General features: G+C 45.2%; 1 protein-coding gene across 1 annotated transcript in view; it reads left to right on the top strand.

Annotated features, from left to right (window-relative positions):
- LOC126263398 (uncharacterized oxidoreductase YjmC-like) overlaps nt 1-13,403 on the top strand; it is a 229,207-nt gene continuing 215,804 nt past the window's right edge. The window contains exon 1 of the mRNA XM_049960493.1: nt 1-211. Within this exon, the coding sequence (XP_049816450.1) occupies nt 1-211 (211 nt within the window). The remainder of the gene's footprint in view (nt 212-13,403) is intronic.

Below are 13,403 nucleotides of genomic sequence, written 5' to 3'. Positions count from 1 at the left end.
ATGGCTATGGTGACGCGACGCTGGATGTCATCAGCAGCCTCTGCGAAGTCGGCGGGGAAAGGTCTCGTCGTGCCGGTGGCGGAAGTACACCGCTTCATCGTGGACTGTTTGAAGGCTGTGGGTACCTGCACAGACAACGCCTGCATCCAGGCAGACGTGCTAGTAGCTGCCGACTCTAGGGGACACTTCAGCCATGGCATGAACAGGCTCGGTCAGTATCTCCTCACTATACCTTACTACACTCTCTGCATCCTGATCAACTCTGTGGCTATCTTACACTTTATTCCCATTCTGGGTTGCACTTACATATACACTACTGGCCATTAAAATTGCCACGCCAAGAAGAAATGCAGATGATAAACAAGTATCCATTGGACAAATATATTATACTAGAACTGATATGTGATTGCATTTTCACGCAATTTGGGTACATAGATCCTGAGAAATCAGTACCCAGAACAACCACCTCTGGCGGCCTTGATACGCCTGTGCATTGAGTCAAACAGAGCTTGGATGGAGTGAACAGGTACAGCTGCACATGCAGCTTCAACACGATACCACAGTTCATCAAGGGTAGTGACTGGAGTATTGTGACGAGCCAGTTGCTCGACCACCATTGACCAGACGTTTTCAGTTGGTACGAGATCTGGAGAATGTCCTGGCCAGGGCAACAGTCGAACATTTTCTGTTTCCAGAAAGGCTCGTACAAGACCTGCAACAAGCGGTCGTGCATTATCCTGCTGAAATGTAGGGTTTCGCAGGGATCGAATGAAGGGTAGAGCCATGGGTCGTAACACATCTGAAATGTAACGTCCACTGTTCAAAGTGCCGTCAATGTGAACAAGAGGTGACCGAGACGTGTAACCGATGGCACTCCATACCATCACGCCGGGTGATCCGCCAGTATGGCGATGACGAATACACGCTTCCAATGTGCATTCACTGCGATGTAGCCAAACAAGGATGCGACCATCATGATGCTGTAAACAGAACCTGGATTCATCCGAAAAAAATGAAATTTTGCCATTCGTGCACCCAGGTTCGTCGATGAGTACACAATCAGAGGCGCTCCTGTCTGTGATGCAGCTTCAAGGGTAACCGTAGCCATGGCCCCCGAGCTGATAGTCCATGCTGCTGCAAACGTCATCAAACTGTTCGTGCAGATGGTTGTTGTCTTGCAAAATTCCCCATCTGTTGACTCTGGGATCGAGACGTGGCTGCACGATCCGTTATAGCCATGCCGATAAGATGCCTGACATCTCGACTGCTAGTGATACGAGGCCGTTGGGATCCAGCACAGTGTTCCGTATTACCCTCCGGAACCCACTGATTCCATATTCTGCTAACAGTCATTGGATCTCGACCAACGCGAGCAGCAATGTCGCGATACGATAAACCGCAATCGCGATAGGCTACAATCCGACCTTTATCAAAGTCGGAAACGTGATGGTACGCATTTCTCCTCGTTACACGAGGCACCACAACAACGTTTCACCAAGCACCACCGGTCAGCTGCTGTTTGTGTATGAGAAATCGGTTGGAAACGTTCTTCATGTCAGCGCGTTGTAGGTGTCGCCACCGGCGCCAACCTTTTGTGAATGCTCTGAAAAGCTAATCAATTGCATATCACAGCATCCTCGTCCTGTCGGTTAAATTTTGCGTCTGTAGTACGTCATCTTCGTGGTGTAGCAATTTTAATGGCCAGTAGTGTATACATAATGATACAAGGGCCGCACTGAACGTCACAAGCAACTCTTTTTGTCAATGTTCATTTCGATTTTTTCCCGACAAATCAGGTGATCATCTTTAACTTCAGACATTTCTGTCACTTTTGCAAGCTTTCACCTGCTAAGCGCAAACTGCTGGGATGCCTGACATCTCGACTGCTAGTGATACGAGGCCGTTGGGATCCAGCACGGCGTTCCGTATTACCCTCCTGAACCCACTGATTCCATATTCTGCTAACAGTCATTGGATCTCAACCAACGCGAGCAGCAATGTCGCGATACGATAAACCGCAATCGCGATAGGCTACAATCCGACCTTTATCAAAGTCGGAAATGTGATGGTACGCATTTCTCCTCGTAACACGAGGCACCACAACAATGTTTCATCAAGCACCACCAGTCAACTGCTGTTTGTGTATGAGAAATCGGTTGGAAACGTTCTTCATGTCAGCGCGTTGTAGGTGTCGCCACCGGCGCCAACCTTTTGTGAATGCTCTGAAAAGCTAATCAATTGCATATCACAGCATCCTCTTCCTGTCGGTTAAATTTCGCGTCTGTAGTACGTCATCTTCGTGGTGTAGCAATTTTAATGGCCAGTAGTGTATACATAATGATACAAGGGCCGCACTGAACGTCACAAGCAACTCTTTTTGTCAATGTTCATTTCGATTTTTTCCCGACAAACAGGTGATCATCTTTAGTTTCAGACATTTCTGTCACTTTTGCAAGCTTTCACCTTCTAAGCGCAAACTGCTGGGGGCGAAACGATTTATGGAGCTTATAACAAAATGATATGGCCAAATTTCCATAAAACTTCCCTCACATGTAGAGGAAGAAAATATGTCCCATGGATATGGGTATGGAAACGCTTTATCAACGGTAGCAGAACCTGCTTGTGATTTCACAGGGGTAAGTATAAAAATTGCACACTGGTGGCAGCGTAGTCATTAGTATATGTACTTTATATGTGTTATTCGTGTTTTAAAATTTCTCGTGGAAACAGTGCTGTTGTGGGTCATTTTGGAGCTCAGTTTCTATAATTCTGCAACACATTAACCATGGGAAAGACACAGGAAAAGAACGGGGTCTAGTGAAGCAGGGGATACAACCAGTCGGCTTTGACCAATGACGTTTTACATTACTCATAGATAGTAATGTCTTCACTTCGAGCCATAGATAATTAAACAGTTCTGTGTTCAGGATAAGCGCTATAATTGTACATTAAAATAATTGAATGTGATTTTAAAAGAGATCGCTACATATTACTGAAAATATTCTTCGTGTGCATTTATTAAATTAATTGGTTGTTTCTTTAATCATTCGGCACTTAATAACTTTCTTAATGATATTGAGGTAATCTGGACTATTAGTTTCTTATTTTCGAACAATTTTTAGTATCTCAATTTCGTTTGTAGGTATGGATTTATCTGTTCCGACGAACCTTGATGGTTTACGATAGGCCATGGGCGAAGACATGTTGGCCACGATTTGTTTTCTCCAAGTGTGTGGTCTCATTGCTGAGTATGTTCGATGTCGTGAGTGTGGCGTAGATATGCGCCTCACAAGTGTATATATGTGTGTGATTTTTGTTGATGTCTTTCTAGGCGAGCTTCTGTTCTTTTAGGAAGTTCCCGTCTGGTAAGTTCACTTTTCCATTTTCTTCTTTTGCTGCATTTGACTATTTTGACGTATTTCATTGTTGTATTACACCAAAACGTATGTTTTCGTGTAGTCCAGTACGTAGTAGACATTTCGCAGCTGTCGTCCTTCTTTCGTTTCCCAGCATTAGTATCAGTACGATTTTTTCGGATCTTTACTAGCAATATTGAAGGCGAAACGGCCGACACAACTGAAATTTGTATCCGATCCTTCAGTTGACCTTTACACTGACACTGCGTATTCGGAAAGAACGACATATGCAACATTGATGAAATTTACCAACATATGTCAACTGGAGAGCAGGATACAAATGTTGCGTATAGCTATATAACTCAAGTACATAGTGGGATACTATTAACAGCGAAGGCGGAAAAAAACTGTACCCCATAGTGAAGTACGGGATACAAATTGTATATGTGTCGTCCTATTGCCTCTTCGCGTAGTTCAACTGAGATACATTTTGCAAATGTAACGTACGTCCATTTCCACGTTTGTGTTAGCATTGTACAAATATAGGGGTCAACGGAAGTATGGGATACAAATATTATGTTCGTAGCTCGTTCTGCCATAGGTAGTACTAATATCTACGTAAGAACAGACTGTTTGTGATAGCGGAGGCGAAATAAACAACACATGTCAAATTTGTATCCCGTGCTTCATTTAGGGTTTAGTGAAGCAGGGGATATATAGTTCAAATGAACAACAGGACTCTAATGCTAGTGAAAACGAAGAAATCGACGTATGCCAAGCTTGTATCCTGTACTGCACTTAAGCAATACAGTTCGAATGAGGTTCGAGATACAACTCATATATATGTGACATGATGTATTCTATGCTACCAATATTTTCCATCCATTTTCTCCCTTTCATTTTCCAGAGAAATAATACGATACAAACACGCGATATCCTTAACATGAAAATACTACTGGCCTTTATATATGTCAACTATATTTTTCGTCTCTCGTATTTCTTTGTTTCTGTCTAGTCAGCTCTTTCATCTGTGCAATAAATGCTCTCTGGCCAATTCTGACGTCATTGGTCAAAGCCGACGGGTTGTATCACCTGCTTCACTAGACCCAAAGAACGTATAAGTTCAGTATGAAACACTTTCCTAAATGAAATGTTCAAAATGCCCTCCGTTAGAAAGGATAAATATTTCAACCCGTTGTCACATTGTATCCCTGATGCAATGATGTAACCCTGGAAACTAGTTAATTGTTTCACAGCCTTCCACAATACGGGCACAAAGACCCTGTACGTATTATACCGGGGTGCTGTACACAAGAGCCATGAAATGCCTCCACAAATAAAAGTCTAGTGGGTTTACGTCCAGAGAGTGTGAAGGTCAAGGAATTGGTTCACCGCTACCACTCCAGCTATCACTGAACCTATCACTTAAAGGACCCTATGAACATTGACACTGAAATGTGGAGGAGTTCCATCACACGTGAAGTACACATGTAGTCAGACTCACATGTTCTAGTAGAACTGGTAGAGTGTTATCTAAGAAAGCGTGGCAAGTCTCTCCATTGAGCCTGGGTGGAAGAACACAAGGCTTTAACAAAAAGCCACCAACAATGTCGGCCCAAACGTTGACAGAGAATCTTTGTTGATGGTGTGATATGAACAAATACGCGAGGATTGTCGACAAAACACAGGTACTGCTTATGAAAATTTGCGATCTGACCACTTTGAAATGGGGCCTTATCCATGAGCAACACATCTGCTCTAAAATTAGAGTTCACATTTTGAATTAATATTTGCAGAATCAGCTACTCATAGTTCCTGCACGCACTTCATGTGGTACGGATACGGGAGATTCTCATGTTGCACTCTCCAGACAGTCACGTAGTGAACATTACCTGATGCAGCTATAAATAATTCTCTTATGCTGACACTAGGATTTCATCAGTGGAGTGAAGAACTTTCTCGTGGAAGTTCCTCGTCGTAGGGCTCCGCCAGTTGCGAGTATTTGACTTAAATGTCCCATGCTCCCTAAGACGACGATCAGTTGCCTCAAACATCCTTCTATTGGGACACCTTCATTCTGGAAATTTCTCCCGATACAAGCATATTCCATTCCAATTTTACGTATCTGACGCCACCGTCTGATTCCCAGTCACGACGCTTATTTTTACTGCGCATAGGAAACCATCTGGGGCAACGACCTTGTCGCAGTGGATATACCGGTTCCCGTGAGATCACCGAAGTTAACCGCTGTTGGACGTGGACGGCACTTGGATGGGTGACCATCTAGCCGCCATGCGCTGTTGCCATTTTTCGGGGTGCACTCAGCCTCGTGATGCCAATTGAGGAGCTACTCGAGCGAATAGTAGGGGCTTCGGTCAAGAATACCATCATAACGACCGGGAGAGCTGTATGCTGACCCCACACCCCTCCTATCCGCATCCTCCTCTGAGGATGACACGGCGGTCGGATGGTCCTGGTAGGCCACTCGTTGCCTGAAGACGGAGTGTGTATGGGAAACCATTTGGAGTGGGAACCCAGTTTTCCAAAAACTACACCGGCTGCATGGTCGACAAGCTGTCGGGCATCCAGCAGCATGGGGCTATCTCAGATTCAGGGAAGAAAAGTTTTACAATCCTAGTAAATACGCTTCTCCCAAAGAAAAGTCCTCGTCCCTCTGGTCTACTGATAACCTCCAGATTCCGAAAAAGTTACTTTCCCAGCAGGGAACAATTTCGAGGGCGCTGACTCGTCATGCGAGAGGATCTGAACGTCGTAAAAAGCATGCTGGGTAGCATTGGGAACAATACGCCGAACCGTGTTAGCAGCAGACCACCGCTGGTCACTTGGTGACCCCCCATGGTGTCGTTTCGGCCCCTGCACAAACTACCGGGACCTGAAAGCGGCCACCAGCCCCCAAGTGCTCTCCGACATTCTGTCTGCTGCTGACCACTTCCACGTTCCAGATTTCGGCTCATTAAGCCGACTCTCTGGTAATACTCCGATCAGCGCGTTTCTCTCCATGTAACGGCAGCACAGACAGATCACAAAATCTTAGACAGCAACAGGAAAGACCCGTGACCTCTAATCACCCAGTGCAAATAGGTGCCCATGTACACAGTACGCAATCACTGTCATTGCATCTAAGTAAACGTCATGACAGTAATAAAAATGAGAGGGAGGCAAGACCACAGGAATTGCCGTCTTTCACACTGTACCGGAAACCAGCTCCATGATGAACAGTAAATAACTGATGCTACCTGCTTGCACAGTCGATGATGAATACTAAACAGCTGGTTGTGCATGCTTGATCCTAGTGGAGCAATGAAGTTATATATCAACATTACCTTCATTCCATTGGAGCCGGCCGCTGTGACCTAGCGGTTCTAGGGGCTTCAGTCCGGAACCACGCGGCTGCTACGGTCGCAGGTTCGAATCCTGCCTCAGGCATGGATGTGCGTGATGTCCTTAGGTTAGTTAGGTTTAAGTATTTCTAAGTCTAGGGGACTGATGACGTCAAATGTTAAGTCCCATAGTGCTTAGAGCCATTTTTTTCATTCCATTTGAACAACAAACACGGGCGTGACATAAGAATTACAACTTACTGTACTTTCTATTCAAGTACAGCCAAGAAGGTATTTTGAACATTTTCATGTAAGAAAACGTTTTATATAATACTGGTATGTTCCGTTTCTGTGTGCTTCCCATGATTAATGTGATTATGAAGAGAAGTAGAAAATGAGCTCTTACATGGAAATAAAGCATTTGCGAACCTATGTCCGTATAACACATTTTATTACTCTATGTGTGAAGAATGTTTCCTGAAACGATCATATCTTTTTGTTGCACCCTGTATTACTAAACGGGTTACCCGTTTCATGGTACCTGGTCCCAGTTTCAGGTTACCTGCCTTTCATGCTGGTCTGCATGTTGTCAGGATGATCAACAGACACAATCCAATTTCATCTGCATTGCACGCTTGTGCTAAAAACAACTTTCCATCTTATGAAGACAGCTTCATCTTTATGAAATACACTCCTGGAAATTGAAATAAGAACACCGTGAATTCATTGTCCCAGGAAGGGGAAACTTTATTGACACATTCCTGGGGTCAGATACATCACATGATCACACTGACAGAACCACAGGCACATAGACACAGGCAACAGAGCATGCACAATGTCGGCACTAGTACAGTGTATATCCACCTTTCGCAGCAATGCAGGCTGCTATTCTCCCATGGAGACGATCGTAGAGATGCTGGATGTAGTCCTGTGGAACGGCTTGCCATGCCATTTCCACCTGGCGCCTCAGTTGGACCAGCGTTCGTGCTGGACGTGCAGACCGCGTGAGACGACGCTTCATCCAGTCCCAAACATGCTCAATGGGGGACAGATCCGGAGATCTTGCTGGCCAGGGTAGTTGACTTACACCTTCTAGAGCACGTTGGGTGGCACGGGATACATGCGGACGTGCATTGTCCTGTTGGAACAGCAAGTTCCCTTGCCGGTCTAGGAATGGTAGAACGATGGGTTCGATGACGGTTTGGATGTACCGTGCACTATTCAGTGTCCCCTCGACGATCACCAGTGGTGTACGGCCAGTGTAGGAGATCGCTCCCCACACCATGATGCCGGGTGTTGGCCCTGTGTGCCTCGGTCGTATGCAGTCCTGATTGTGGCGCTCACCTGCACGGCGCCAAACACGCATACGACCATCATTGGCACCAAGGCAGAAGCGACTCTCATCGCTGAAGACGACACGTCTCCATTCGTCCCTCCATTCACGCCTGTCGCGACACCACTGGAGGCGGGCTGCACGATGTTGGGGCGTGAGCGGAAGACGGCCTAACGGTGTGCGGGACCGTAGCCCAGCTTCATGGAGACGGTTGCGAATGGTCCTCGCCGATACCCCAGGAGCAACAGTGTCCCTAATTTGCTGGGAAGTGGCGATGCGGTCCCCTACGGCACTGCGTAGGATCCTACGGTCTTGGCGTGCATCCGTGCGTCGCTGCGGTCCGGTCCCAGGTCGACGGGCACGTGCACCTTCCGCCGACCACTGGCGACAACATCGATGTACTGTGGAGACCTCACGCCCCACGTGTTGAGCAATTCGGCGGTACGTCCACCCGGCCTCCCGCATGCCCACTATACGCCCTCGCTCAAAGTCCGTCAACTGCACATACGGTTCACGTCCACGTTGTCGCGGCATGCTACCAGTGTTAAAGACTGCGATGGAGCTCCGTATGCCACGGCAAACTGGCTGACACTGACGGCGGCGGTGCACAAATGCTGCGCAGCTAGCGCCATTCGACGGCCAACACCGCGGTTCCTGGTGTGTCCGCTGTGCCGTGCGTGTGATCATTGCTTGTACAGCCCTCTCGCAGTGTCCGGAGCAAGTATGGTGGGTCTGACACACCGGTGTCAATGTGTTCTTTTTTCCATTTCCAGGAGTGTAATTCAACACTGGCACCGTCTGCACTTAACTTTCCCCCCCACTCTTTTTTTTTTTTTTTGCAGATATTTGCACCGTGTCTGAAAAACTTAATCTTAACAGGATAAATAGATCAATGAAACTAAATAAATGAAATACTGTTAAAACATGAAATGAGAGTACCTGTCATCCAAGCGATGTTTCTACTCGGAGTTTGGTATTGCTAAGTCGACTATTAAGACATTAAGAAAAATCGCAATAAAACCTAGAACTTCGTGCTAAAGCAAGACTAACTAGTCGAGAAACGAAGACGGACAACTAGATTAAAACCATCATTGACTATATTTAGTACACCCAGTACAAACAAACCCACTCCGTGTCGTAGTTCCTGTGAGAGAACTTGAACTGCAGGCTCCAGCGGAAATTCACTGTTCAGTCACACTAAGGGCAGGTTTACTATCTTTGGCCCGAAAAAAGCATGCTCTTTGAGAATTTTTTTCTCGGGATGTGTTATAGATATCAATATCAACTTTGGTCAAAATGTTTATTGATCTTTCCTCTGCAAACTGGAATTTTTTCGACCGGAAATGTCGAAGAGAATGTCAGAAGTACCGTCGAAACGAAACAAAATTTTGATGTAGACCTCCACGCGCGGTATGTCACAAGTCAAAGAGTCTTTCGGAGTTGTACCTCGCTTCAAGTTATTTGGAACATAAGAAACAAAATGGCGGCCATTTGAAAAAAAAATAGGTTTTTTTATCGATTTTTGACTTAGTCGGTCAAGTAAAAATATTTATAGTTGATGGATCGGAATAAAAGTGATACAACTCCTAGACAATTTAGTTAGCTTCGTCGGAAACAAAGAATCATGCCAATCGGTTCAGTAGATTTGAAGTTACCATACCGCGCGATAAAAAAAATTCATTTCGAGAAAAACGCGTTTGAAGTTTTGACTACATATAAATGCAATATTATGCGACTTACGTTCAATCTGATATTCTGGGTCCATAAACTAGTCCTTCCTCTTCCTCGTAGAGGGCGTTCTGCTCGACATGGGCCATCCTGCGCTGCTCCAGAGCCGCTCGTACGGCCGGTGACAAGCGGTTTTCGGCCGCTTGAATCCGGTGGTCGTCCGAATGCTTGGCGAACTGCGTCGAATAGAGCCTCAGGGTGAAATCCATCGTTTTCATGGTCTTCAGAATTGCTGAATACCCTTCGTTGAAGCTGCTCACTTTCAGGAAAGTCGCTATCTCCACAGACTTCACACCAGAATGCAAATGCTTGGGGGATAACTTCCAAACACTCGCGTTCAAACTTTCATTTGAAGTTTGTATGTTTCCTACCAAGCACCGGTACAAGAAGTCGTCCTCCAAAAGAAAAAAACTGGAAGGTGAAAAAGCCGATTTCAGGCAGGTGCATTTTTTTGTTCAACCGCGAATAACAAACATTTCCGTTCCGTATTCGGGAAACCGTTTGGGGGTGGATTCTAAACACATTTATGGACCCAAAAATGCAGTTTTAAAAAAATCGATTTTTTGAACCAAAAATAGTAAAATTCTCCTTAATGCGACCTCCCATCAAAAGCTGAATAATCACCCCTTAAAGCGCGAATTGCTACGAGACATGCAGGACGAGAGTTATTGAGATTCTGGTAGTTACTGACAGGGATGTGGAGCCGTGCTGACGCCAATACGATGGCCAGCTGCTCTAAATTTCTGGGCTGAGGATCCATGGTGCGAACAGCTCGATCGATGTGGTCCCACAGATTCTTCATTGGATTTAGACCTGGGGATTTTGGTGTCCAGGGGAGTATTGTAAACTCATTCTGGTGCTCTTAGAACCACACACGTACACTGTGAACCGTGTGTCACGTTGCGTTGTCCTGCTGGTAGATGCCACCATGCTGAGGAAAAACAAACTGCTTGTAGAAGTGGACATGGCCCCAAGAGTAGATGCATACTTGTGTTCATCCATTGTGCCTTCCAGAATGATTAGATCACCCAGGGAACGCCACGAAAACATTCCGCAGATCACAACGCATGCGGGACATTTCACGCTGTACACACCATTGGTCATGTGTTCGATGGAGCACAAAACGTGATTCGTCTTAACCCCAGGACGCCCAAGCCTTTCTTTCTAACTTGCATACCTAAGGGGTGGGGGGGTGGGGGGTTCGGCGAGCCCACAGGTATTAAATAAGTTTACTGACGAAAAATTACAACTTTCAAAATGGTTTATGTATTTTAACTAAGGCATCGGTTTAATAATGTTGTTAATTGTTATAAATATTGGATTGAGTGAATAAAAAATTGACATATTACAATACAAAATACAGATGTGTTCATATACAATAGACTACTCTGAGTCCTCAACTTCAAGGCAAGAGACACACTTCACAATTTTTTCCGAATGTGTGTTACACACATGTTTATGACACTGTCCACAATACTGTTTTGGTTTACTTAAATTGTTGTACTTCTGCTACTTTGTTTTAGCTTTTCTTACACAAATATGGCACCGACATTTCCCTGCAGGAGGCTGACGTGCTTCTGTTGTCACTTCTTTGATTTTATTTTGTAGAATAGTCTCCATTGATTGAACAATTTGGTTAGATAACCCTCTTGCATTGGCACTTCTTTCTTCTACCTGCAATTTCACTAGTTCCATCCCAGCTTGCAGAAGATAAAGTATCCGTTTGTTGTGTTTCTTCTCATTCCATCTTGGATGTTGCTCGATGAATATGGTGGTTGCATTGATAGCACAAATGTCGATGAGAGAGTAAAATACAGATAGAGGCCATCTCTTTGTTCCCCTCTTGCAGGTGTACATACGCACTATTTGATCAATGGTATCAATTCCACCTTTAGTGGAATTATAATATGCATTTATCTCGGTTTTATTCTTCTCTCCTCCAATAGTGCCTTTATCTTGGTGCATTGTTGACAACATCAGTAAGTTTTTATTTGGTTTCGTTTCTGCTGTGCAGGACACCAAAGTTACTGGAGGCCTACGTGTTGGGAACTGCACTAACTCATTGCAAGTTTACAAGATAAATAACAGCTGACATCAACAATCACTTCCTCTGAAAGTAAACCGATTGTTGTCAATATCAAGAATACCAACCAACAAGAAACTAACTTGCATTGTTGAAGAGATGAGAAATACGAAATCCTACTAAGGGAAATTTTCTATAGCATGGAAGCCTAAGGGGGGGGGGGGGGGGGATTTGTTGGACCCATAATAAGTTTATTTATTTCTTGTTTGAAAGCAGGAATTTTCTATAAAATATATTGATACTAATGTTTCATAAAATAGCCAATAAACAATAACTCAAAGGGAATATGTAGTATGAAAGTTACTTGGGCAAAAGCAGGGTACATAAAAAAATTATGGGTGCAACGAACCCCCCCCCCCCCTTAGGCGTCCTACGGTTAAAACACCACTTATCGCCATTTAATGGAAGTCCGGTTGCGGTGTTGGGGTGTAAATTTCAGCCTTCGTCCACGACAAACAGCAGTCAAGCAGTCAGCAAGGTTGCACGAATCAGGCGCTTGCTGCGGAGACATGCAGCAACGTTCGCTGAACCGTCGTTCAGAAGACCTTGTTCGTAGCCCTTGGTTCACCTGGGTGGTTACTTGTTCAACAATTGCACCATCTGTTCGCCTGTACACTTCTCCACAGCTGTCTTTCACCTGTCATCAATGGCACACTTGCCTTGACGCCAGTTTTCGATAACACCATTTTGCCGTGAATGGTATACAGTACTTTAACCACGGCTGCATGGGAACAGTTTACAAACTTAACCGTTTCAGTAATCCTTTCACCCTTGACCCAAAAGCCAGCGATCGTGCTCTTTCGGGCGTAAAATGAATCGCCCTGGTTTCAGATTACTACAACGACTGCAATATTTTCCGCATCTTCCTGATATGCTTTATATTCCTCCACTGCTGGTGCTGCCACCTGCCCTCTGTCAATGCCCTCTGTAGACGTCGAACACAGGCGGTGGTCACATGTGTGTATTTGCTGATAAATTAGGCGAAACGGTTTTCAAGGCTAGTACTGATGGCTGCTCATACCGTTATTAAGAACAAACGGCGCCGTTACCGATTTCTAACCGTGGCGCTGTTACCGGTTGCGAACGGAAACGTTCGTCAGACGGCTGTTAACATTTAATGTATAACTACACTCATGCTCATAAATTAAGGATAATTGCAGAATGTAGTGCCACACAACGTGGCACTACACAAAACTGGCGCTAATAGCATAGGCAAATAGGGAACATACATGAGACAGATCTGTAAGTCCACGGTATTGGTGATAAGTTGAGAAAACCGTCCCGAAACACATGTGCTACAAAACGCCACTGTTGGAGCACATGTACCCCCATATCACTATGGGATATGATCACCATGCGCACGTACAAAGGCCGAACAACGGGTTGGCATACTCTGGATCAGGTGGTCGAGCAGCTGCTGAGGTATAGCCTCCCATTCTTGTCCCATTGCCTGTCGGAGCTCCTGAAGTGTCGTAGGGGTTTGAAGACGTGCAGCGATACGTCGACCGAGAGCATCCTAGACGTGCTCGATGGGGTTTAGGTCTGGAGAACAGGCAGGCCAC

Source organism: Schistocerca nitens, chromosome 6 (genome assembly GCF_023898315.1).
Source record: "Schistocerca nitens isolate TAMUIC-IGC-003100 chromosome 6, iqSchNite1.1, whole genome shotgun sequence".
In the NCBI taxonomy this organism is placed as follows: Eukaryota; Metazoa; Arthropoda; class Insecta; order Orthoptera; family Acrididae; genus Schistocerca; species Schistocerca nitens.
Note: the sequence above shows the minus strand (reverse complement) of the source record. Positions and strands in the feature narration are given on the sequence as shown.